This window comes from Lipotes vexillifer, unplaced genomic scaffold (genome assembly GCF_000442215.2).
Source record: "Lipotes vexillifer unplaced genomic scaffold, Lipotes_vexillifer_v1.1 scaffold590, whole genome shotgun sequence".
In the NCBI taxonomy this organism is placed as follows: Eukaryota; Metazoa; Chordata; class Mammalia; order Artiodactyla; family Lipotidae; genus Lipotes; species Lipotes vexillifer.
The window spans coordinates 2,144,076-2,171,136 of NW_006778358.1; the positions used below are offsets into that span (position 1 = coordinate 2,144,076).

A 27,061-nucleotide genomic window follows, 5' to 3' on the forward strand; every position below is an offset into this window, starting at 1 on the left:
TCAGCAGGAGTTCCTGGGCTCCCTGGAAGGCTTCGTGAGCGTCCTGGTCAGTGCACAGGAGAGTTTGAAGGAGAAGGTAAGAACAAACATGTTATTCCTTCAAAAATTATCTGATGGTGAACAAATCAATATGTAAGTGTGTAATGCTTCTCTTAGGGGGTCTTGATTCCACTACTTGCAAATTTTGAAAATATTTTGTGGGTGTTTTTGTTGCCCCCTGAAGATGTGGCGGTGACTAGATTTAAATTCCTATAATTTGGAGTGATGAGTGCATTAGGGGCTCCAAAGAAATGTTGGCCGCAATGGAGGGTTTTACTCTGTCATGTCAGATGTTGGACTGCAAAGAGAAGAGTATGAAGTGCTTCTGGTATTGCTCTGCAGCCTAGAAGGAAAGGAATCTGGAGCCAGAGTGTGTGTGTGGTGTGTGGTGTGTGTGTGTGTGTGGGGGTAGTTAGTGATAGGTGTGTGCTGGGGGAAGATGGGGGGTGATGGTGGGTAGGGATGGGAGGAAGTCTTGAAGAGGAGGGAGAAGGAGAGACGAATTGACATATCTAGAGAGAGTGGGTTGGGTCCTGTGGTCCAGCCAGTGACCAAAAGGGCCTTTAAGAATCAGTTTGGCATTTGCGGGATTTAGCTTCAATAAAATTTGTGCCACCTACAGTAAACCTGTGTTAGTGATTACTTGGGGTAGATGGTGGTGGATACAAAACCGTGATAGATGACAGCCCAGGGCAGGCATGAGTGGGAGATAGAGAAATTGATCCCATGAGACCAATGGCAATGTAACGTTCATTGCTCTCCAGGGAATACTGAGACCTTTCGGGACCTACTGGGATATTGGCAGAGAGGGATGCTATAGGCCTTCTAAAGGATGTGGGATGGGGGAGTTGAGTAAATGTTATCCAGACAGGGGCAGGATGATTCCAGCTAACATCTGAGTTCTATTTGCAATTAACTATGATGCAGGCCATCCTAAATGCAAGTTGAACCAAATTAAATAGTTGTTCTGCTGAAAAGAGTAGTGTTTTCATACTGTGGTAGAGGTTTTAAAAAATGTGGGATGGAACCTCACACAGGAGAGAGGCAGTGCCACTTCATGAAGCCTGGAAGCCTCCCCTGTAAAACCAAGGAGAGGTCCAGGAGGTGTGGCAGACGGAGGGTGCAGTGTCTGTCAGGAGTGAGGAGTGGGGGGCTGAGACCTGAATTGAGAGACTCACAGGGCCAGGTGCACTCTTACCAGAAGGAAAATGTCCTTATCAAATATTGAGGTGTTTTTGGGCTATGTGTGTTTAAAAGTATCCTAGGTTTCTTTGTCAAGTCAAAATCCAACACACCTCTTTTGCTACCCCTCTCCACCCCTCCCTCCTGAAATGAATCTGTGTATTTGCCATTGAACTTGCTAACCATACGGAATTTTTTGGATAAGTACTTGAACGTCTTTTCCTCTGGTTAATTTCCAAAAAGAATGTGATAGATTAGAAATTACCCCTCCCCCCAGTCAATTTTTTTGAAGGCCCCCCACTTTCTTTGGTTTCATGAGTTGACTACTTAATTTCCAAGTTCCCTATCAATTCTCAAATTCTGTGATATTATGTCTCTCTCTCTCTAGTTCACTGTTGGGTTTTTTTTTTTTTTTTGACCCCAAATTTGACCTCAGAACCAATCACCTCTACTGGTGTGCTCAATGCAATATGTCTCACTGTGTTTTCAAGGACATTTCTCAGGGAGCAGATAGTTTAGACTAGAGAGAATCCCCTTAAGATCCTTCTGGATCAGTCAGAAGTGTGTGTGTTTGTCTGTGTGTGTGTTAAAATAGCATCATCTGATTAGTTAACTTTCATTTTAATTAGGTGAACCTTCAAACGTGTGACATATTTGAACTGAAAACCCTGAAGGAACCTCTAGACTACTTGACTCTAGCTAATAACCCTGAGACTTTGGAAAAAATAGAAGGTTGTATGAAAGTATGGATCAAACAAACAGAGCAGGTAATTTTCAGAAACCAAACATCAGAAACTAGCTATCTGAACACTGACTAGTTCAGATGCCATGTTACTGAACCAGCCAGTGAAGAAGGTATGTCACATCCCATTCCCATTTGCCTAAGTATTTTACCACAAGTCCCTAACAAGGTGACAGGTTCAATGCAATTTTAATTTATAGTCATTAGTTAAGAGACAGAATTCTAGGAGATGAACGTAAATAACTTTATATACTTATATAACTAAATGACTGCACTTGGCCAATTTCTTTTCTGAAAGGTGTAAGTTACTTTGGAGAGAATCTCTCTGCAGAAGTACAAGAAGCTTTCTAATTCAGTGTGTCCTCCAAAACAAAGCTCAAGACTTAACCTTTAAAAAAATTATTTTCAGGGCTTCCCTGGTGGCGCAGTGGTTGAGAGTCCGCCTGCCGATGCAGGGGACACGGGTTCGTGCCCCGGTCGGGGAAGATCCCACATGCCGCGGAGCAGCTGGGCCTGTGAGCCATGGCCGCTGAGCCTGCGCCGCAACGGGAGAGGCCACAACAGTGAGAGGCCCGCGTACCGCCAAAAAAAGAAAAAAAAAAAAAAAAAAAAAAAAGAAAAAAAAAATAAAAAAAAAAAAAAAATATTTTCAGAAAAGTCCCAAGTGAAGCTGGATGTTACATCAATAAGGAAAAATTAACCAACTGAAGGCATGAGGGCTTTCCAAGGTTATTGTTCTCTGAGGTTCTAAGTGAATAGCCAAGGAAACTTTCTGAGGTCATGTCCTCCGAAAGTTCATGAAAGCTCCTTTAACAAATAGCTTTCCATTAGAATGAGTCAACTAAATTTTTGTTGAAATTAAAAAAATGGATACATGTTAGGTTAGTAAAAGGCTGTCACTTGAAGCATGCAAATGAATAAAAATATATCACGATTCAGATAGCAGAATTTACTTCTTTCCTTATATTTTGCTTATGTATAACTTTTATATCTTCAGCCCTACTCACTGGTTCATGGGCCTTCTGTGCACTTGCAGGTCCTTGCTGGAAACAATCAGCTACGGAAGGAAGCGGATGACCTTGGGCCCCGAGCAGAGTTGGAGTACTGGAAAAAAAGACTGTCTAAATTTAACTACCTTCTGGATCAGTGGAAGAGCCCAGATGTGAAGGCTGTGTTGGCAGTGCTTGCTGCTTCCAGGTCGAAACTTCTGAAGGTTGCTTTTTGCTTTATGAAGCGGGAATGCAAATTCTGTATGCATATGTCATGGAGTAATTAGGAACAGAAAAATGTCATTCTACCTCTATGAAAACAACTTTAAGATTGGATTATACTGTCCTTTTATAATTTTGGATACTGTGGAAATAGCCTTTGAATGAAAGGTATTTGTTGGCTGGTGTACATGTATGTATTTATTAGAGGGTACTGCAAGTCATTAAGATGTAACATAATAACATGATTATATATATATTATTAATTCAGACCAACGAGGAGTAGTAATAATGAAACCTTACCTTATCTATTTTTTTTAGCACTGGTGTATTTGTTTTATATCCCTGTGTAACAGATTACCCCAACACTTAGCCACCTGAAACAACAAACATTATCTCATAGTCTGTGGGTCAGGGATTTGGGTACAGCTTAGCTGGGAGCATGTGACTTGAGGTCTATCCTGAGGTTGTAGTCAGGGTGTTGGCTCATCTGAAGGCCTGACTGGGATTTGCTTCCAAGTTGCTTATGTGATTGTTGTGGGATTCAGTTCCTTGCTGGCTGTTGGCTGGAGGCTCCCTTTTGTTCTCTATCATAGACAATATGGGAGTGAGGTGCAAAATGGTTAAAGCAGTCTGTGGAGGAGAAAGGGTGTAGGTTTAAATGGAGGTGCTGCCCTCTTGAGGCTTTGTCCTAGTTATTGAATAGATGTCATAAGAGAAGGCCTGGAAGAGATACCTTTGAAAATTTTGTCAAAAAATTTAAATTGCTCTTCAGTGTGGCAAATGCCTCCCACCCCTCTGGATTCAGTTTTATGTGAGATGCATAGGGCAGACTGAAAGTCTGACCCATGGGACTTGTGATGACTTCTAGCAGCTGTTATAGTGGAATTTCCTCTATTAATAATTGCATTAAAATTTCTTTCCTGTACTGTGCTTAGACTTGGCGGGAGATGGATATTCGAATCACTGATGCAGCTAATGAAGCAAAGGACAATGTCAAATATCTGTACACACTTGAGAAATGCTGTGACCCCTTGTACAGTTGTGACCCTGTGCGTTAGAGATTTCTACCCCCTTGGTGTACTGATGACCCTTTCGCACTAACTGAATTGAGTGTGGAGTTTTGGTTCATGAATATTACAGTCTGTTGGAAAAGTCTTAGAAACTTCTTTTTATTCTTAAGAAAGTTATATATATATATTATATATATATATATATATATATATATATATACTTGTCTATCTACTTCTGTGTCTCTCTATATACAGCTATATATATGTAATATTTATATCATATATCTGTCTATCTAGCATCTATTTATCTATCCAGATAGAATGGACAGGACATGCGACATTATATTTTAAAAACATTTATTGAATATTCCATTTCCTATAAATATTGCAGTTGACATCCTGGACTATACTCAAATAACTGTGGGAAGAGTTATTGGCTCATTCTTTTTCTTCTTTTTTTTTTATATTTTAACCTTAGGATCTGCCTGTTTTTATTTATTACAAAATTAACTGTTAACACAACTTCCTTGTCCATAACAGAAAGTTAGTGTTTCTTGCATTGAAACAAAATGTGATTAACTGTGTGTGACTGAATAATAAAAATAAAATTACCCCTAAATATATTCTATTTATGTAGAGTGATAGATAATATTTAAAAAATTTAAATAAAAACCTTTTACCTAAATTTTATTCTAATGAAGTAGGAAGGATTAGCCTATTGGAATTTTGCTGAGTTTGATATCTGTTTCCCTGAAAACCTTTGTGATGTTTTCCAGATGTCCATGATTGATGCTATTCCTGCACTTATAAATGCAATTAAAATGATCTATAGTATCTCTCATTACTATAACACCTCTGAGAAGATCACGTCTCTGTTTGTAAAGGTAAGTGCATAGCATAGAGTCCATGGTCACTTAGATTTCTTTGCCAATGGTTAATTTTTTTTTTTATAATTAGAAATTACCATGGGACTTTGCTAGTGGTCCAGTAGTTAAGAATCCGCCTTCCAATGCAGGGGACGCGGGTTTGGTCCCTGGTCAGGGAACTAAGATCCCACATGCTATGGAGCAACTAAGCCTGCATGCTCTAGAGCCCGCAGGCCACATCTAGAGAGCCCATGCACCACAACTACTGAGCCTGCATGCCACAACTAGAGAGCAGCCTGCGTGCCACAACTAAGACCCAACGCAGCCAAAAATAAATAAATAAATAAATAGATAGATAAATAAATAAATGGATATTTAAAAAAACCCATAAATCTTTTTTTTAAAAAAAGAAATTACCACATTGGTGCAATCCAATGTCTATGTACCCTACAATTAAAAAAAAAAGCTTAATCTCTCAATAGAGAGAGGAGGCTGATTCTAGCAAATCATAAGGCATTATTTCCCAAAGTAATTATTATAATAAATATTGTATTATTTATATAATAAAAATGAAAGAAAGATTCTTTTTAGAATTTCTTTCCTTATTTTAGTTAGCACATGATTTCTATCTATCGGGTAAATTTTAATTAAGAAAAACTATATTTAACTGGCTATCTTCAGTTTCATATTTTATGTGCCACTGTTCCAAACTTATGTGATGCCACAGTTGTTTACTTGGTGTTATTAGAACAGTAATCATGGTAATAAAAGCCACTTGCAACGTTCCAGTAATCCATAAAGCAATTATAATGATTCTGCCAAAAACCATAACAATGTTTAAACCTTATGTCCTAACTCATAAGTATTTATGGTGAGCATTGTTGCTTTTTCCCATTTTTGAACAGTCTCTAAGAAGTAAATGACTTTTTCATTACCAAGGCGAAAGTTTTAAATGTTGTATTAAAATAGAGGCATTTTTGACTCATCAGGACTGTGTTGTGAATACTAATGCAGTAAGAGGCATGATTCTTCCCGGGAATAGGGGCATCCAGCCTTGAGAGCTTGATGGGAAACTTCCTTCTGCTCTCGTACTCAGGAAGAAAGGAGGGGAATCCACAAGACCCTTTTCCAGCTTCTTCACACATTAATGTTATGTTGGGGTCAGGAGGGGTATTCCCTGAGAATAAGACTCAAAAGTCAATTTGTGTTATTACTCCAGGTTTCGTGGAGTAATTTGCAAGGCTTATTTTGCAACATAATTGTGAAACCACCATTTCTCTCAGTTTCAAAAACCTTTCATTATGAAAAATTTGCAGCAGGTACAAAAGGAAGGAGGATTGTATGTACATGTACATGTCACCCAGATCATCAACTATCAACACATGGCCGATTTTGTTTCACCTAACCTTTGCACTGCAAATCCCAGACATCATGTCATTCCATACCTACAGTATAGACCTCTAGTTTTCCTTTTAATTTATTAAAAACATCACCAAAAGAATTCTGAAGTCTTTTTTTTTGTTTTTAAGTTTGGAGGGATAAATAAAATGTTGGCAGTTACACACATTGTCCTTACTCTTTCCTCTGTTGCCTTCTGCTTTTGTCATTTCTGCTACAGATCATGGTGGTGTGAAATGATCAGGGTGGACAATTCGTTTCATGGCACTTGGAAACCGTGAGTTAGATCTTAGAGCAGGCTGCCGAAGAAGGAGACGGGGTGGGGGAAGCTCTTGACAGCTTTTAGGTAGGGAAGTGAATCCCTTCTTGGTTGGTTAAGATGTTCATCCTGCATTAACACGGGGGTCTGAATTGGCAATTTTCTGTAGTGCTTCCAGCTCTGTGATTTTACAAATGATTTTGATAATAGATGTGTAGAACTTAAAAAGTTGAACAAATAGAAGCAGAGAGTAAAATGGTGGTTGTCAGGGTCTGGGGGAGTGTGGAACATGGGGAGATGTTGGTTAAAGGGTACAAACTTTGAGTTATAAGGTGACTGAGTTCTGGGATCTAATGTACAGCATGGTGACTATGGCTTGATATTGTATTGGACACTTGAAAATTGCTGAGAGAGCAGATCTTAAGTTTTCTCAACACACACACACAATGGTAATTATATGAAGTGTTGGATGTGTTAATACTTGATTTTGCCAATCATTTCATTATGTATATGTATATCAGGCCTCACATTGTACACCTTAGATATATACAATTTTTGCTCGTCAATTATACTTCAGTAAAGCTGGAAAAAAAGAGGGTTAGTGCTTGATCATAGTTGTGATGGAAAAACAATAAATCCAAAGATTTATTTACAGATTTTACACTCTGAGAGGTAGGAGAGCTAAGGACCCTTTAGCCCAATTTATGTTTGATGGCTGCTTAATGTCCTTGGCATCATTTTATTGGAAAATTCCAGGTGACCAATCAGATGATATCTGCATGTAAAGCCTATATTACCAACAATGGAACTGCTTCGATCTGGAGCCAACCACAGGATGTTGCTGTGGAAAAAATATTATCTGCAATTAAACTTAAGCAGGTAACGGTCAACTTGATAATATATTTAGATTTTTTATTATTTTTACATTGTTTTTTGCCAGTACATCTTAAATCATTTAGCAGTTATCATATTAGTGGTTGCTAAAAGGAATGGTAATCTTTTACTGTTACGAAAACTTGAATGTTAATAAATCAGTCCACCACATTTGTTCACTTACTTTACCCTTTTTGGGGGCCTGCTATGTGCCAACACCACACTAAGTACTAGAGATACAAAGATAAAGTAGTTTTCCTTAAGCTTCTTGTAGACGAATGGAGAGATACACAAAGAGTTAGGCTTCTACTAACACAGTGGGACCCAGGGGGAAAGGCTGCATCTTTGAGTCACCTTATGAATAATTAGGAGTTTGAACTTCCCTGGTGGTCCAGTGGTTAAGACTCCACGTTTCCAACGCAGGGTGCATGGGTTTGATCCCTGGTCAGGGAAGTTCCGCATGCCACTTGGCCAAAAAGAAAAAAAAAAAAAAAATTAGGAGTTTGCTAGGTTGGGGGATGGGAAAAGATGACATCCCAGGCTAATGAAGGAGTAGCTACAGAGGCATGAAACTGAAAGGTTTTGTAATTCCACCCTAAATTTGCTGTCGCTTTCACTTAAGAGAATAAGGTTGATATCTTTGTTGTGTTCCCTTTCTTGGATTTTGGTTTTTACTTTAAGGAATACCAGCACTGCTTTCACAAGATCAAACAAAAGCTTAAACAAGATCCAAATGAAAAACAATTTGAATTCAGTGAGATGTATATTTTTGGAAAATTTGAAACTTTCCACAGACGTCTTGCCAAGATAATGGACATCTTTATGACCTTCAAGACATATTCAGTCCTACAAGATTCTAAGATTGAAGGACTGGAAAACATGGTCATTAAATACCAGGTACTGTTTTCAAAACTAAATTTGCTACCCTTATCCATAATAAAACGTTAATGTGTTATGCAAATGCCTGTATTCAGAAAGCTTTAAATAATCAGTCTCTAATGTAAAAGATAAGCTCCTGGCCCTTAAACAATAAAGAAGTTAAATCTATTGGAGAATTGTGTAATGGTGCTAATATATTCTTTTCAGCTATGTGATTATGAGAATGACTTCCCTATAGCCTAAAATTAATCATCATTAGCAAAAGCGTTTTCATTAGTAGCACAAGAAAAATGTTTAAATATAACTTATTATTTCATTTATTCATGCAAGAAATATTTAATCAAGCATATACTGTGTGTCAGTCTCTCATTGACCCTGAGTTCTGAGTGGTATCTGATTATATCTGCAGTTAAGCATTTATATGGACTCATGTTAAAAAAATAATAGGGATTGGATTTTATTTTAGCTCTACTATTCTTTTTTTTTTGCGGTACGCGGGCCTCTCACTGTTGCGGCCTCTCCCCTCGCGGAGCACAGGCTCCGGACGCGCAGGCTCAGCGGCCATGGCTCACAGGCCCAGCTGCTCCGTGGCATGTGGGATCTTCCCGGACCAGGGCACGAACCCGTGTCCCCTGCATCGGCAGGCGGACTCTCAACCACTGCGCCACCAGGGAAGCCCTAGCTCTACTATTCTTTATTTTGACTTTTGACAGCTTTATGTTGTAAGGATATATGTGTAACTAATCTTAGTTTTTAAAGTGGGCACGGGGATCTAATGTTTTGAAGATTTTTAGAAAACAATTTACATACACAATGTGCTTTGCATTCTTAATGTGCATATAGTCAGTTTTTTCTTGTTTGGGGACAGTGACACTAAACCTTAATTTTTTTTTTGTACTTGAATTTGAAAAGGATCATATAATTTATTGTCACTCATTGATTTTTCTACTCTAAAAGTTTAGGTCGATATAAGAAATCTTTTCATTTCCTGAGTATATCAGATTTGGGGAGAGAAAAAGAAAAAAACCTTTTCTATATATATATATATATATATATATATATATAGAAAGTTCTGCCTCTGAATCATCACATGGTTATTTCCTCCTTGGCCTCTAGATCTTGATTTAAATGACCCTCTCAATTAAGTTTTCCTTGAGCTCTGTTTCACCTCAGTCACTCTATGTTACTTATTTTATCACTGTCTGCAATTATCCTGTTCATTTATTTGTGACTTAATAGATTCTCACCCTCTCTCCCCCACCAAGGATGTAAATTCCCGAGGGCAGGGATGTTTCTTTGTTCTGTTCATTTCTGTATCTTCCAAGTTTGCTGGCATATAATAGGTGTGCAATAAATATCTGTCAAGTCGGGGCTTCCCTGGTGGCACAGTGGTTGAGAATCTGCCTGCTAATGCAGGGGACACGGGTTCGAGCCCTGGTCTGGGAAGATCCCACATGCCGCAGGGCAACTAGGCCCATGAGCCGCAACTACTGAGCCTGCGCTCCGCAACAAGGGAGGCCACGATAGTGAGAGGCCCGTGCACCGCGATGAAGAGTGGCCCCTGCTTGCCACAACTAGAGAAAGCCCTTGCACAGAAACGAAGACCCAACACAGCCAAAAATAAATAAATAAACAAATATGGGGTTTAAAGAGAAAAGAATATTATTTTAAAAAAAAAATCTGTCAAGTAAATGATTTAGTAGATTGAGTTTGATTAGTTGGTTTAAAGGTCATGATTAATCAGCTTATTTACTTAATACTCTTAAGTGACCATTAAATCCAATCACAGAGCAGAATTTTCTAAGGGCCGCAAATCTTTTAAAATATAACTTTAAAATGTAGGAATGTTGCTTTTCCATACTTCTTTTACACATTTCCTATAACATGATGGGTAGCATTATAACATTATATATACACAATTTCTGAATAGACCTAATTTTGTAGTTATACGGCATGAAAGAGTAGGTTGTTTTAACTTGTAAACTTGATTCAAGAAGTTATGCAGCTTATATACACTCTTGCCTGTTGAGAGACTTGAGGTGATGTTTAAATGGAAATATCCTTTTTTTTTTTTGTGGTACGCGGGCCTCTCACTGTTGTGGCCTCTCCCACTGTGGAGCACAGGCCCCGGACGCGCAGGCCCAGCGGCCATGGCTCACAGGCCTAGCCGCTCCGCGGCATGTGGGATCTTCCCGGACCGGGGCACGAACCCGAGTCCCCTGCATCGGCAGGCGGACTCTCAACCACTGCGCCACCAGGAAAGCCCAAATGGAAATATCTTTGAAGAAGCTTTTGTGTAAGCTGGCCCGACATTCTTCATAAAGATTATATGCCTGTGTCAACAGTGTGGGCACCCGAGTTTGAGAACGGCTTAGTACCTGGTTAAGAATGATCACAGAGCATTAGAACTCATTATTCAGAGCAAACAAAACTTCGGATGATAGTATTTTCAAGAAGATGAGTTACCTAATTTGCACTGTTATAGTCACAGACTGCAGCTTTGGAGGAAGCAATTAATTCTAGAGATTCTTTAAATAGTAGATTATGGTTTGATATTTTATTTAGGACATTTGAGGCTTGGAAGATAGTTTTTCATCTGTAGATGTTATAACTGTGTTCTTTCTAAGTTGTTTGTAATCTGCTAAAGTCTTATTTATTTTCTGAGAAGACAAACTTTTCAATGAAAAATATTTTAGTAAATTCTACTTTGGGCTTGCTTGCTTCCTTCCTTCCTCCCTTCCTCCCTCCCTTCCTTCCTCCCTCCCGCCCTTCTTTTCTTTCGGCTGCGTCAGGTCTTAGTTGCAGCACGTGGGATCTTCGTTGAGGCATGCGGGACCTCCCCTTGCTCTTCCCTTGCGGCTCACGGGCTTCTCTCTAGTTGTTGTGTGCGGGTTTTCTCTTTCTCTAGTTGTGGCGTGCAGGCTCCAGGGTGCACGGGCTCTGTAGTTGCAGCATGCAGGCTCTCTAGCTGAGGCACGTGAGCTCAGTAGTTGTGGCGTGAGGGCTTAGTTGCATCACGGCATGTGGGATCTTGGTTCCCCACCAGGGATCGAACGTGCGTCCCCTGCATTGCAAGGTGGATTCTTTACCACTGGGCCACTAGGGAAGTTCCCTGGGCTTCTTTTTTTTTTCCATTACTTCTGATGTAATTTGTAAGAAATTTTTAGACAGAACATCTTTCCTACTTTTCAGGTGAGGTTTTTATTTGATATTTTTCTTCAGAAATACATAAAGTCTCATGAAAATGCTTTCCAAATTATATATTTGAATGCATTAGGCAATATTATACTACCTGTAATATACATGAAGCAATGAGAATAATTAAAGAAATAAGGCTCCTCTTAAGTTGAATTTTGGGGAATGATTGCACAGGTTCTATATTTAAAGGTCATATTTACCTAAGTCATGCAAGAATATTGAAATATTGTCTTATTTCTTTCATAACATTTCAGGGTATTGTTGCCACCATAAAGGAAAAGGAATATAATTTCTTAGACCAGTGGAAAATGGATTTTGAGCAGGATTATGAAGAGTTTTGCAAGCAGACTAATGACCTTCACGTAGGTTGGATAATGAAACTCCTGTTGACAGTCTGGTGTTTATTTTTTCCGTTCTGTGTAGTGCTGGTTATCATTACCCATTCAGAAGGGAGAGGCATCTTCATCATGGAGGTGACCGATAGCAAGCTCGGCCTGCATTTTGTGATTCCAGATTAATGACTGAAGGCTCTTTTTCATAGATTAAAGGGTCATAAATGTAGCTTTGGGTAAATGATCTGTGATCACAGACTTCTGCATGTGTTCCATCTTAGATCTTAGAAAATTAACTTTTATCTTCTGTTGAAACAGCATTATTAGAATATAGAAATTTGTTTCCATTTGTTTGTTACTTTAGCAATGATTATGACCAGAGGTAGCTTGAGCAAATAAATGATCAGCAATGTCTGGCAGATCTCAAAGGCAGGGTTACAGCTGGCCTTGAAACAGTGGTACCAGGACCGGCTCAGCACCTGGACCCCTCTTGGTCTCGAAGCCCCGTTCTCTCTTCCTTCTCTTGTCCCTCCTCCCACGCCCGGACCAGCCCACAGGAGCAGCGTATGGCCGTCAGCGGCTTCTGAGAACATATCACGGAACCAGCCTCATCTCCAAGTTCCTAAGGAAAAGGTTGGGTTAGCCAATTCTAATGTGGTCCCTTGTCCTGGACCTGTTAACTGTGGGGTCATATGGTAAAAGCAGAGGGGATGAGACCCACTTGCATGGTTGGGAGTGTTTATTATCAGCTGAGGAGAACCAGGGAGGGTAAGATTGGGAGACAACCTAACAGTTGTCCCCTATAATCAACATGCAGACTTCTTTCCATCCCAGTGATATCTAAAGTGTGCACCTTTCTGATTATTAAAGGAAAAGGATCATTCTGTTTCTTCTTTTCCAGAATTTTTGGTTTGAAATAAATTTATACACATCCCTCCGAAACATTTCTGGAGGGATGAGTTCAGTGTAGGACTCATAATAAAACTAGCTAATTCTATGTGTCAGGTCTGTTTTAAGCACTTTATAGATGTTAATTCACTTAATACAATAATCTGATAAAGTGAGTGCTCTTATTACCCTCTTTTTGGAGAGGAGGAGACGGAGGCACAATGAGGTTAAGTGATTTGCCCAAAGTCACAGAGATGACAAGTGGCAGGCAGTCTGGCTCTAGGATTCAAGTTTTAAACCATTACGCTGTAAGACACGTTTCAGGTGATGGGAAGATAGAGTGCCGGTAATAATTTAAGCACTGATCTCTTTTGGGGGCCGATTCAGACGTAAGGAGTGTGGATCTTGACCTCTTGTTGATGGGCGGTGGCAGATCCTGAGTCTGTGCTCCACGGTCAGTGTTTATTTGTCAAATCTTCATTTGTGTGTCCTAGCAGTTTCTGATCACATGGTACTTCAGTAGTTTGTATGTGGGATATAGGTAGATGGTGAACACCTTGAGGGCAGGAATTGTGTTCATTCCTATTTATGTCTCCAAGGCCTAGGGGATAGGACCTTGTGCTACTGGAGAGCAAAGAATGTTTGCTGAATTAGTGTATGAGTTGCGAATTAGTAAGGAGTAGACTGCTAAGTGAAATAAGTCAAACAGAGAAAGACAAATACTGGGGGATATCACTTATATATGGAATCCAAAAAAAATACAACAAATTAGTGAATATAACAAAAGAGAAGCAGACTCAGAGAAATAGAGAACAAGTTAGTGGCTACCAGTGGGGAGAGGGAAGAGGGGAGGGGGTAATATAGGGGTAGGGGATTAAGAAGTATAAACTATTAGGTATAAAATAAGCTACAAGGATATATTGTTCAACATGGGGAATATAGCCAATATTTTATAATAACTATAAATGGAGTATAACCTTAAAAAAATTACATCCCAGTCCCACATATATCAGGGGCATCAGATCTGAGAAAAAGCACAGGTTTTACTTTAAATGGAACATAAACGAAGTGACCCAATAAAATGTTTATTTTAAGAAAAAAATGGGAAAGAAAGATACTTACTGATAAGGTAGCAAAAAAATAAGAACTAGATTTATTGCAATTAAACATGCATTTACTATCCATTATTTATGTATTAGACTTCTATGCTGTAGCTTGTGGATACAGAAATAAATCAAGTTAATTTGCCCTCAGAAATCACATCAGACGTGATATGATTGAAATATAAGTACATATATGTTATAGAACAGAGTAATGAATATATTATTATAAAAGGGCAAATAGTGGCTAAAATGGCTAATTATAAAAGTATAATATTCTGATATCGTACTGGGAAGTAAGGATCCAAAGATAAGTTGACATATTCCAAAGAAGTTCTAAAGAAACTTATACGGAGAACAGACCTGCAAAACATTACATAGACTCTGAGAACTGCTGCAACCCATAAGGTAGGGTGTGAACCTAGGAGAAAAACAGTTCCATACTGTTGCTTGACTGGGATTAGGAAAGGCTCCAGAGAGGAGGCCATGCTTGGTGTGAGAACATGATTGATGTTTTCCAAGTAAATGGAGCGGAAATGAGAGTAATGGGAAGACTGTTTCAAGACTGGGCCACTTTTTATCATACTGAGAATATAAGTTTATAAATGTTTTAAAGTCTGGTTTTTAAACACTAGTTATAGATACTAATTCCTATTCTTCTTGAATTTTTTTTTCATTCAACACTTTTATTCATCTTGTCTTCCATCTCAAAAATGGTCCACTTCTCTCCTCGGTTTGCTGACCAGTTTTCCTCTGACTTCTTTTTCCCTTTCTCCATCCACTTTCTCTTAACTAACCTTTTTACACTCTCTCCTTTAAATAATTCACGCACTGTCATGAATTCAGCCTTTGTTTCTGTAAAACTGGGGGGCATACACTGACCTTCCCATGACTCTGGATGTAGTGAGCGGGGGTGATGAGTCTTGGAGACGGAATGGAGAAAACCAGTAACTGGCATCTCCAAGATGTGAGACTGGAGGGTGTGTGTGTGTGTGGGAGCGCGAGATATACTATACATGAGTGATTTGGATCAGGGTTGTGTCCAGGGATCTGCTGTCAAGGGCATTAGGGCCTGGGATCCTGTCCAGGTTTCAGGCTCATGCTTATACTGATATCAAAGAGATGCAGCGCGTTAGAACCAGGTGGGCCATTGGAAGTCTAGAATGATATTGTCTCCAGTGAGCAAAGTAAGGCACTGTTTAGTAAAGGACCAGCGTTTGAGGTGGCAAGCTGCCTTAGGAAAAACTGAGTAGGGCCTGAGAGCCCAGAACTAAGAGGATTAGAAGATTTCACACCAGACTCCAAAAGACTGAAAGAATGGACCTAAGGCTCCGAGAGAAAAGAAGACTAAATTGAAGTCTTAGGTGTTCATGAAGAGCTCAGTGTAGGCCTTTGTGAAGCCATAAGTTAGAAAAGCAAGGAAAACCAGGTCCAAGCGTTAGGGCTCAGTAAAGATTTACTGTGTCTCAAGTTCTGTATAGTTTATACTCGGATATTTTTATGTCGTGAAAAAATTTGAGTGTTTATTTAGATAGGCTAACTGTACAGTTCTTCAGTGCAAGAAGATTTCTTGATCCTAAGGTGTGATGTTTGTGGAAGAAATATCTGGTCCAGTATCCCTGGGGCCTGCCATGGCACTAAACCCTATGACTGCTCTGGCCTTCAAGTTGCTCTTTGTTCTGGCTTCTGGACATTTATCTTTCTCTAAGCTTAGACGAGTATTATATTCTCTGTTATACTTTGTCCTATATTGTATGTGTTTGCAGAGATGGGGAGCTCTTTTACCTTGTTGCTAAGTAGAAGTTTTTGCAATGCTAGTTCATTGTTCATCATCAGACTTTATTCTGTTTTAGAATGAGCTGCAGAAGTTCATGGATGTTACATTTGAAAAGATTAAAAACACAAATCAAGCTCTAAGTATGTTAAAGAAATTTGAAAGGTAAAAATTTGAAAGACTTTTCTAAGTTCTGTTCTCTAAATTGGGGTCATATGAACATGGTTTAGCTTACGTTATTATTGCTATTATTATTTCATATTCTAGTGGGAAGGAAATCCTCTCTTGACAATCTGAGTAACAAGGCCACAGTTTTAAAGTTCTTCAGAGGATTAAGAGTTTGTTTTATTTCCTCTCAGCTTTGAAGTACCTTGTGACTGCCTATCATAATATCACTTAATGTTTAATTTTTTTTTTTTTTTTTTGCGGTACGCGGGTCTCTCACTGCTGTGGCCTCTCCCGTTGCGGAGCACAGGCTCCGGACGCGCAGGCTCAGCGGCCATGGCTCACGGGCCCAGCCGCTCCGCAGCATGCGGGATCTTCCCAGACCGGGGCACAAACCCGTGTCCCCTGCATCGGCAGGCGGACTCTCAACCACTGCGCCACCAGGGAAGCCCAGTGTTTAAGTAATTTGAAGAAACTCTTACCAAAAGTTTTGACTAGGTTTTAAGGATTGATACTATTTAAAAAAAACACAAAAAACAGAAAACACTCTAGGGAATTCCCTGGTGGTCCAATGGTTAGGACTTTGCACGCTCATTGCCGAGGTCCCGGGTTCACTCCCTGGTTGGGGAACTAAGATCCCATAAGCCAAAAGAAAAAAAGAAACAAACAAACCCAAAAGCTATAACCTCTCTATTGCGATATGATTGACAGACTGATTCCATTCTGATGTTTTAATATGCTAACACAAATATTTCATTCTCTTCCATCAGCATATATTTTTACAATAAGTCTTAATCAATAAGATTTCTCAATATCATCCCATTAATTCAAGCCTTTCACTTTAAAAAAAAAATCAGATTGGATATACCTAATCTTGGAATTGATGACAAATACCGGCATATCCTTGAAAACTATGGGGCTGACATTGATATGATCTCGAAGCTGTATACGAAGCAGAAAGACGATCCTCCTTTGGCTCGAGACCAGCCTCCCATTGCTGGGAAGATTCTGTGGGCCCGACAGCTCTTCCACCGGATTCAGCAACCAATGCAGCGTTTCCAGCAGCACCCGTCTGTGCTCCAGACAGCGGAAGCCAAGCCTGTGATTCGCAGTTACAACAGGGTGGCCAAGGTCCTCCTGGCGTTTGAGGTTCTCTACCACAGGGCATGGCTTCAGCAAGTGAGTCTCTGCATGTATGCTCCTCAAAGACATCTCCATAAGAGTTTATAAACTGCTAGCATTGGGCAGTTTTATTCCCATAGAAAGTTGAATTTGTGGGTATTTTATAAGACAGGGTTGGCTGACTCTTAAGTAATCAGTCAAAGAGTATAATGTGTCCCTGAAGAAAAACAATAATTAATTTTGGAAAAAAGATCGTAAGCCAGGTAACAGAAACTCATTTTTTGAAAAATAAATTATTTATTTATTTATGGCTGCGTTGGGTCTTCGTTGCTGCGCGCGGGCTTTCTCTAGTTGTGGTGAGCGGGGGCCTACTCTTCGACTTGGTGCGTAGGCTTCTCATTGCGGTGGCTTCTCTTGTTGCAGAGCACAGGCTCTAGGTGCGTGGGCTTCAGTAGTTGTGGCTCATGGGCTCAGTAGTTGTGGCTCGTGGGCTGTAGAGCGCAGGCTCAGTAGTTGTGGTGCACGGGCTTAATTGCTCCGTGGCACGTGGGATCTTCCCAGACCTCGGCTCGAGATCCCCTGCATTGGCAGGCGGATTCTTAAGCACTTCGCCACCAGGGAAGCCCCAGAAACTCATTTTTATTTAATTTATAAACTCCAAAGGAAGAAGATCCTATTTATGGGATCCTGTACCTGGTGGATAAGGATTTCTCTTTCTTTTTTTTTTTCTCCATTGTGTCTGTGAACACTAGTATGCCTGTTAAACAAAGTTTTAAATTTTATTTGGCCATACTAGGTTAATCAAATTATATTTCATATCCTACCAACACTTGTATTTCTTTGTAGACTGACAGGAAGTATTTTGGAGGATAAAATTCAGCCTAACAAGGCCTCTAAAATGGTATCTCATTTTCCTAGTTCAAATTTTGGTGTCTGAATCAACGACAGAGATGTCTCTGTAGTGTTTTACCTTGCTTTTCCAGATAACTGAAGACTGAGCTTTGTAGGTTTCATGAAACTTTTATTAGGAAAAATAACTGAGTAGGCACGAAGGTATCAGGGAGTGAAGTGGCTTTTGAGAAGTCACATTTATTGCAGGATCCACTTATCAGGTGTGAGAGATTCACGACCCAAGCATTTTGTTGAATTGACTGTACATCACCACCAAGAACTTGAAAACTCTTTCCTGAGAGTGAAGTTAGGAGAACAGTGAGAGACCCCATTGTCTTTAGTTTGAGAAGCTCAAATCCATGGAAGAAGACGTAATGACCTTCATTCCCAGAAATGGCCAAGCTAGATACCCTGTGTCTGCATTGAACTCTCTACTAGTAACAATGTTGATCTCTTCTCACAGACTGAAGAAATTCATGTAGGACTTGAGGCTTCTTTATTGGTGAAGGCTCCTGGCACAGGGGAATTGTTTGTAAACTTCGATCCTCAGATATTAACCTTATTTAGAGAAACAGAGTGCATGTCACAGATGGGTCTGGAAGTTTCACCATTTGCAGCTGCCCTTTTCCGGAAACGAGACATATACAAAAAGAACTTCAGTAACATGAAGGTATAGTACTTTTATTTTTTTTTTCCCTTCTTGGCTAGCCCCAGTGTGCATTAAAAGAAGTCTGGCGGTGTGTCACTGTTGAGAAGCAGAAAGTGTCCAGGACGACTGTAGTGGAGTGACTGAGGCTAGAATGTAGAGTTGGCAAGGGCCAGGTCATCATAGAGCTTGTAAACCAAGGTTACACGTGTGAGTGCACCAGGAAGCCATTAGAGGAATCTGAGCAGGAGAAAAAGGCATGATGTCTTTTACAATAAAAATCATTCTTTCTGCGGGGTGAGGAACAGATTCTAAGGGGACAAAAAGGGTCAGTGTGAAGCTAGTTTGAGAGCTGTTGCACCGGTTCAGGATGGAGACGATGGCAGCTTGAACTAGGATGCAGCAGAGGAGTAGATCAGTGAATTAGAGAATGATGTCAACAGGCAGGTTATGAGAGAACTCAAGGATGATCCCTTTGTTTTTGGTGTGAGCAACTCAATGGAATTACTCAGTCGTTATGTTGGTTGTATTCTGCACACTTGTTCAGTAACATGCAGTGGTCCCAAATGGAAGTTCCACTCGTGGAGATGGCAAAGACTGGAACTAGCTTGTTTTGGGGGGCAGAAAGGAATCAATAGCTCCCATCTTAAGTATAAGATGATTTTTAGAGATCAAAGTAGACGTGTTATCCATGCAGATAGATAACGTAAGTATGGAGTTGAGTGGAGAAGTCAGAGTTGAAGGCATATTTTTGAGAGTTATTAGAATACAGTTGCTATTTAAAGTCATTTAAAGTCAACGCAGCCAAAATAAATTAATTAATTAAATAATAAAATAAATAAATAAAATAAATAAAATAAAAAGCCAAAAAAAAAAAAATAAAGTCATTGTCCTGCATGAGATTTCCAAGGAGGAGAATATAAAGAAGAGTAGAGGGCCTACATTAAACCCTGAGTTGCTCCAATATTAACAGGTCTGATAGAAGAGGACAAATATGCTAGTGGAATTAAGGATTGGCCTTTGAGGCGGGTGGAAACCAAACGTCAAGGAAGCCAAGGCTAAGAAAAACCTCATGATGGAGGGAATGGTCAGCAGTGACAAATGCTGCCCAGAGGATGCTCAAGATGAGGTCAGAGGTGCTGCCACGATATTTGACAACATGGAAACCATTGTTACAACTTTATAGTGGCCAATATCGTAGGACAAGCCCTATAAGGCCACGCATTTGCATAATGCTTTACATTTCAAACCGTTTTCATATTCATTGTTCCATTTGATATTTTCCACAGCCATGTTAGGTAATTGGAATAGAGTACTATTATATTATTTTAGAGATGACAAAACCATGGCTTAGAGAAATTAAATGACTTAGCCAAGGTCTCATAGCTAGTAAGTGGCAGAAGTAGGACAAGAACCCAAACTTGTAGTCTACTGTTTTCCCACTCTTTCATGTTATATTAAAAAGTTAATATTGGCAATGGACAGGCATTCCTCAAATGTAAGCTCATCAAATACTAGTCAGAATGTTGGAATTCCCTTTTAGATTTTTCCTGGATGTTAGAAAAATAACTAAGTCAATCTACATATTTGTAAAGAAACAGTTAGTTTTACTATATATAAATAGGTAAACAACAGGGACCCACTCTAGAGCACAGGGAACTATACTCAATATCTTGTAATAACCTATAATGGAAAAGAATCTGAAAAAGAATATATATATGTGTGTGTGTGTGTATAACTGAATCACTTTGCTGTACATTTGAAACTAATACAACATTGTAAATTAAATATACTTCAATAAAAAATAAATAAAAAAGGAAAAAGAAAGTAGTTATTTTTATTAAGAAACTGTTTATCAGAATATAAAATTACTAATGATAATTTTGTCCACAGAATTGCTGTTTCAGTTATCTGTTGCATGTAACAAACAATCCCAAAATATAGTGGCTTAAAGCAACCATTTCATTATACCTCATGATTCTGTGAATAAAGAATTTAAGCAAGGCTTGGCTAGGTGATCCTTCTGTTCCATGTGGCATTGACAAGATTACTTAGTTCGGTTGGCAGATGTTTGATCTGGAAGGTCCAAGAAGGACTCATTCTCTGGTTCTTTGGCGGGAATGGCTGGAAGTTTCGCTCAGTTGGGGCTAAGGACTGGAGAATCTATGGGAGCATTCCAGGATGGAGGCCTCAGGGTAGTAGAATTTCTTATAATGCAATTCAGGATTCCAACGGTGGGTGTTACAGTAAGCAGGGAGGAAGCCACATGGCCTTTTGGACAGCCTCAGATGTCTCATAGCATCATTTCTGTTGTCTTCTGTTGGGCTTTATAAGCCCACCCAGATTCAAGGAGAGGGGACATAGACCCCACCCCATTAAGGGAGGACGGTCAAAGAATGTTTTAAAACCACCACAGCTGTAAATGACAATTCTAGCAAGTGAATTATCATCTGGGTGACATTTATTGTATCTTGAGGTTGAAAGCGTTAAAGGTTCCCACTCACTGCAAGTACCTGGTAAGAGCAGATCTATTGACATGTTTTGGGGACTATCTCAGGTGTTGCTGAGTTATTGTGCTGAATATTTAAGTTTTCAGGCTTCTACAGATATGCTGAAATAGCTGAGAGTTTGTTTTCTTCATCTATTCCTTGGAAGGCAGTTCAAACTAGAAAGAGATGAGCCAGCATAGACTAATAGTTAGGAATACAGATTCTGAAGTCAATCTGGATTCAAAGCATTACCTTTGGGCAAATTACTTTACCCTTCTAAGCCTCAGTTTTTCATTTATAAAATGGATGAATAATACCTCCTAGATTAAAGGATTAAGGTAGAAGTAAAAGGCCTGCTGGAGGCTGATTTAAGAATTTCTTCCCAAATAGAATAAGTGATGAACATTGAAAAAAAGGTAAGCAGTGGATAAACGGTTCAGGAAATGTATAAGTAGCTGCTAATAGAACCATCAACTTTAGGTGTTTCATGGAAATTGAAAGGATATTACAAAAATTGTGGAAAAGTATTAAATGAAGAAAGGGTTATGTAGTCCAATGGGAAATGTTGAGTTTAACACAATTCACAAAGACTGTTGGGCTTCCTACTTCCTTCTTGCAATTTTCTCAGAATCATTACTATTAACTGTGACTTTCAAAGAAGGGAGATATTGTATACAGTGTTTTTCAAACTTAACCACCCAGGGACCATTTTTCTTATAGAATCTCTTGTGGCTTGCATTTCAGCGTAAACACCTTGGGAAACAGTGATCTAATGACAAAGTAATACCCACACGCACATTACAAAGATGAGCTTAAAAACAGTTGTATTTAAGGAGTGCATTAAAGTTGCTTTCTTATAATTAATTATTATTAATATTAACATTGCCATAAAAGGTAGGCTGGAAGTACTGTCAGTCTTATTTAAATATGGTAACATGTGAACAAAATACTGACACAATTTAACATTATACAGCAGGTAAATTTCAATGGAGGACCATGAGTTTCTGATCACAAATGCTCGTTCTAATAACAGCTAGTTAATTAATCAGAGAAATACTGATGGATCATCTTCTATGTGCCAGGCACTGTTTCAGGCACATTGAACAAAGCAGACAACATTCTTATCCTTTAACTTGCTCTTAAGTTCTTTTCCTCTCCTCCTCAGTCGTATTTTATTAGATTAGGAATTTGTGTCTATGGAGAGATTTCTTGCCTATTCTATTCTTATTATGTTTTGGCTGCTTTACTTGCCAGGCTGCTATTGGAGCCCTGCAACTGGACCCTAAATAAAAGTAATCATTTTGGATAAAAATGAGCTATTAATAGATATTCAAAGTGAGATATTATTTGATTACGTCACCCCTATTTCCCTGCAGATGATGCTGGCTGAATATCAGAGAGTGAAGTCAAAAATGCCTCCCATTATAGAGCAACTGATGGTCCCTCATTTGGCAAAGGTGGATGAAGCTCTCCAGCCTGGCCTGGCTGCACTGACCTGGACATCACTGAACATTAAGATGTACTTGAAAAATGCTTTTGCAAAGATCAGTAAGTCTGTTTAAATGGTTATTATTTTTCAATTCAAAAGGCTGAGTTTTGAAGGTCTATTGTATAATTTCTTATAGATGTTGTGATATAAGTAATGAAACAAGGAGTGATATTCTTAAGCTGTTCCCTAAGGAATTTTACCAAGTATATGAAGTCATTAATTTCCTGGAAACTATATATATTCAGTATTTAATTTTATCCCCAGAGGCTAACTACATTTTAAAATTATACTTACTGTTGGGCATTAGACTTTAAAGGAACTTCAGAGTCATTCAGCTTTTTATATTAATAGGTTACTGTATTCTGAGACCCCGATTTGAAAGATGTGATTTGGACGCAGCCGACTGTTGAACAGCAGGATACATGGGAAAAGTTTAAGCAAACATTTTTTCTTAATGAGGGATATAATATTCTTTAAAATATATGTAAGGTGGTGTATTCCATTAAATACAATTTCCCAGAATGTGTACAAGTATGCTGCAAGGAATTCTAGGCTCAGATAAGTCTGGGAAATCCAGGTTAAACAAAGGCAGATTTCTCTTCTGGAGGACTTTCAGAGCCCTTGATATGCCAATATTTAGTGGTCTCCAAAAGTGGGCTCCTGTAGGTGGCATTTCCCAGAATTCCTTGGCTGCTTACCAGTAAAGCACATTAACACCTTGAAGACCCTCTGTGGTGGACAGTGGAACACAGGTTGGAACATGGTGATAGAGGGATTGTTCTAGGAAGACTTAGAATCTATCACCATTCTCCTTTCCTACACAGTGTCCTCACCTGCTCTCCATGCCCTAATTCTCCCCATGTTTTATACCCCAGAGTACGTCCCACTCCCAAGAAGCCCACTCAGACTATTCTACCACACAGGACCTCTTTTTCCTGTGACCTCTGTTTTACATTGCGACTAAAGAATCTGTATTTTGGTTTCTTCTAATGGTTCTATCTTTCTCCCCATACTGACTGCAAAGGGCTTGAAAATCAGGCTCTTTCTTATGCTTTTGTATTACTCTGAGTTGGGTTTGTACTAGACACCCAGACACATATGGATTCATAATTGCAATAGTTTTATATAGTTAATCTCTTAACATTTCTTTTTCTCCGTAACCCCTTTCCTACCCTTTGATCCCATCACCTCATTTCTGGGTCACTCCTTCCTGAGCCTCCCTTCTACCTACCCCTCGTGATAACTCCTTTTATTCTCTCTCTCTCTCTCTCTCTCTCGTATTTGTGGCTGCTGAAATAGTACCTAGTCTATTTATAGCCTAATTTTTAAAGAGATTTTCTTATTAGTGTGTTTTCACTGTACCTTCCAAGTAACTTAGAGCTCAGAAGGGTCCACCTATTTACTTTACCAGGTGCACTATACTCAAGAATATTTATAGGTACTGGGTTGGGTGAGGTAGAGGAGTGAGGAATTTATGGTTGAACCCTCTTACCCTCTTTGTTTTGCTTTGTAGATTTGGGGACTAGATTCAAAGATAAATTGTGAAGGGGTCTTTGGATATGAATGAGATGTGTTTTAGGCTCATTACAATTTGAAGGTTGAATAATATAAAATGCATGAACCATAGCATTATAAGAATGGAGAAGATTCTCTGAGATGGAGGAGTGCTCAGGGGTCAATGCCGGCACAGGAGGAGGGGGCCATGCGAATATGGGCAGATTCACAGAAAGCCTCCTGGGGGAGATGCCTTTGAGCTGACTTCAAGTTTGAGTCAGAGTAAGGCAGGCTGAGAAAGCTGGGAAACTGGTTTAAGAAAGAACAGTGTGTTGGGACTTCCCTGGTGGCACAGTGGTTGAGAGTCCATCTGCCAATGCAGGGGACACGGGATCAAGCCCTGCTCCAAGAAGATCCCACATGCTGTGGAGCAGCTAAGCCCATGAGCCACAACTACCGAGCCTGCGCTCTAGAGCCTGCGAACCACAACTACTGACCCCACATGCCGCAACTACTGAAGCTCACGCGCCTAGAGCCCGTGCTCCACAACAAGAGAAGCCACCGCAGTGAGAAGCCTGTGCACCGCAACAAAGAGTAGCTCCCACTCGCCGCAACTAGAGAAAGCCCGCGCACAGCAACGAAGACCCAACACAGCCAAAAATAAATAAATAAGTAAAATTAAAAAAAAAAAAAAGAAAGAAAGAACAGTGTGAGAAAACCAAGTATGAAACAGCTCTATGGAGCAACTTTAATCCAGATTTTGCTACTGAAATTTAATCATGTTGGGTTTTTTTTTTTTAAAAAACAAAATGCTTAATCTCTTTTATTTTTTTTCCAAAGAGGCCCTGGAGTTGCTGATTGACAGGGTCAATGATTTGATCGAGTTCCGCATCGATGCCATCCTGGAAGAAATGAGTAGCACGCCTCTTTGTCAACTCCCCAGGGAGGAGCCACTTACCTGTGAAGAGTTTCTCCAAATGACACAGGTTATTAGAAGACTGATGTTTTTATTTAAATTTTGTTTTGTGATTCGTTTTTCTATAAAGGGCATTTTTGGGAGCATAAATTAAATTTTTTTTCTCTGTGCATGACTGGTCTGTGATAGATGTGATTCAAACGAGGAGCCTTCAGACAATAATTTGAAGCTGAAGAGGGACGTACCTGAGGGGCCACGTAGACACGAAGAACAAATCACTTCTTTTCAGATCAGTAGGAGGGAAATTGCCACGGAACATATTTCTCATTTCCTATAGTGTTTGAAGAATAGAGCTATTTTGCTGAAGAGCTTGTAATAAGCTAGGGTTAATTAATAAAATAATTGTTTTAAACAGTTTCTGGGTAGAATTTCTTCTTTAAACATTTCTGTGGAGCAGCATTTCCCAAACTGGTGTTCTGTGGCACACGGTTCTGGAGCCATTGCTGGGAAAGCTGGAAAAGGCGGGGTCTGTGTTCAATCTGCTTGGGGTAAAGACTGTACATTCCTTTCCCCATTCAGATTCTTTTCACATTAACGTTTTAGAATAAAGACCTTCAGAAGGGCTCCTGGGAGTATCTAGTTAACTTTCTTTAATCCATTATTTCTCAAAATTTAATTTGCATTTTGATTACCAAAGTGAATGATTACCAATATAAAAGAATGCTTTCTCTTGAATATGTTTATTTCTTAGAATTCATTTATTCCTTCAACAATTTTTGTGGAGCTCTTATGCGAACCACTATTTGGGAATAAAACAGTGAACAAAAGTGATGCAGTCCTTGCCATTGTGATGCCCACTTTCAAGTGGAAGATATAGAAAAACAAGCAAACAAAAAAACAACATGCCAGGTGATGATAAGTTCAATGGAGAAAATTTAGGAGGATAGTGGAGGAAAGGAGTACCTGACAGAGAGTTGTGATTTTATGTTGATGGTCAGGGATGACTTATGTGATTATCTGAACATAGGAAGTGAGGGAGCAAGCCATGTGAATGTCTTTGGGGAAAAACATTCCAGGCAGAGGGAACAGCAAGTGAAAAGGCCCTGAGGCAGAAGCTTCTTATGGTAGAAAGATGTTGAGTTGAAGTTCATTGAGTATGTTCATATGCTGAGGGGGAAAATCAAGTAGAGAAGGAAAAAGGGAATGGTTGGTAAGCATAGTCTCTGGCGAAGCAGCAGAGAGTGACTTAGAACTCAGATTGTGTGATTATGTATTCTTTTTTTAAAAATTAATTAATTAATTTATTTTTGGCTGCATTGGGTCTTCATTGCTGTACGTGGGCTTTCTCTAGTTGCGGCCAGTGGGAGCTACTCTTCTTTGCAGTGCGCGGGCTTCTCATTACGGTAGCTTCTCTTGTGGAGCACGGGCTCTAGGTGCGTGGGCTCAGTAGTTTTGGCTTGCAGGCTCTAGAGCTCAGGCTCAGTAGTTGTGTCGCACAGGCTTAGTTGCTCCGCGGCATGTGGGATCTTCCCAGACCAGAGCTTGAATCCGTGTCCCCTGTATTGGCAGGTGGATTCTTAACCACTGAACCACCAGGGAAGTCCCTATGTATTCTTAAATGGAAGAATAAACATTGCATTCACTGACAAAGGAGGAAAATGGGTTAATGATGGAGGCTGATTTGTCTTCTGGATAAGGGCATGGGGTCAGGGCCATGTAGTGGCCTCCATTTGCTTTGTGCTATAGAAATCAAGGTTATTATCTGAGAACGATGAGGGAGGATGGTGTAAGGATTTGAGGATGCAAGAATTTGAGGACACAGCAGTTATGGGGCCTGGTAGAGAAATATGACTGGAGTCATGTAGAATGATCCTTGGGTAGCATTAGGGGCCTGCCTGAGTTTGGGGACCATGAACTTCCAGCACCAACACCTGCCTTGCCATGACCTCTGTGTGCAAATGGAAAGGGTAGATGCCCTGGTTCATTTGGGTTGGGCTTCTCCTGGGTAGGGCTGTGGAAACAGGTGATGGAGTAAAGGCTGTTGGCAAAGGAATGATCGATGTGGGAAATCATGTCCTTAGGGGAGGGTGTGTAGAGT

At 39.7% G+C, this 27,061-nt stretch overlaps 1 protein-coding gene across 1 annotated transcript in view; it reads left to right on the plus strand.

Moving 5' to 3' along the window:
* Nucleotides 1-27,061, plus strand: part of DNAH5 (dynein axonemal heavy chain 5) — a 207,251-nt gene that overhangs the window by 9,071 nt on the left and 171,119 nt on the right. The window contains 13 exon segments of the mRNA XM_007451616.1: nucleotides 5-76; nucleotides 1,851-1,988; nucleotides 3,000-3,176; nucleotides 4,110-4,223; nucleotides 4,961-5,068; nucleotides 7,464-7,586; nucleotides 8,262-8,477; nucleotides 11,912-12,019; nucleotides 15,831-15,916; nucleotides 16,774-17,095; nucleotides 18,393-18,599; nucleotides 22,441-22,612; nucleotides 24,888-25,033. Of these exon segments, the coding sequence (XP_007451678.1) occupies nucleotides 5-76; nucleotides 1,851-1,988; nucleotides 3,000-3,176; nucleotides 4,110-4,223; nucleotides 4,961-5,068; nucleotides 7,464-7,586; nucleotides 8,262-8,477; nucleotides 11,912-12,019; nucleotides 15,831-15,916; nucleotides 16,774-17,095; nucleotides 18,393-18,599; nucleotides 22,441-22,612; nucleotides 24,888-25,033 (1,989 nt within the window).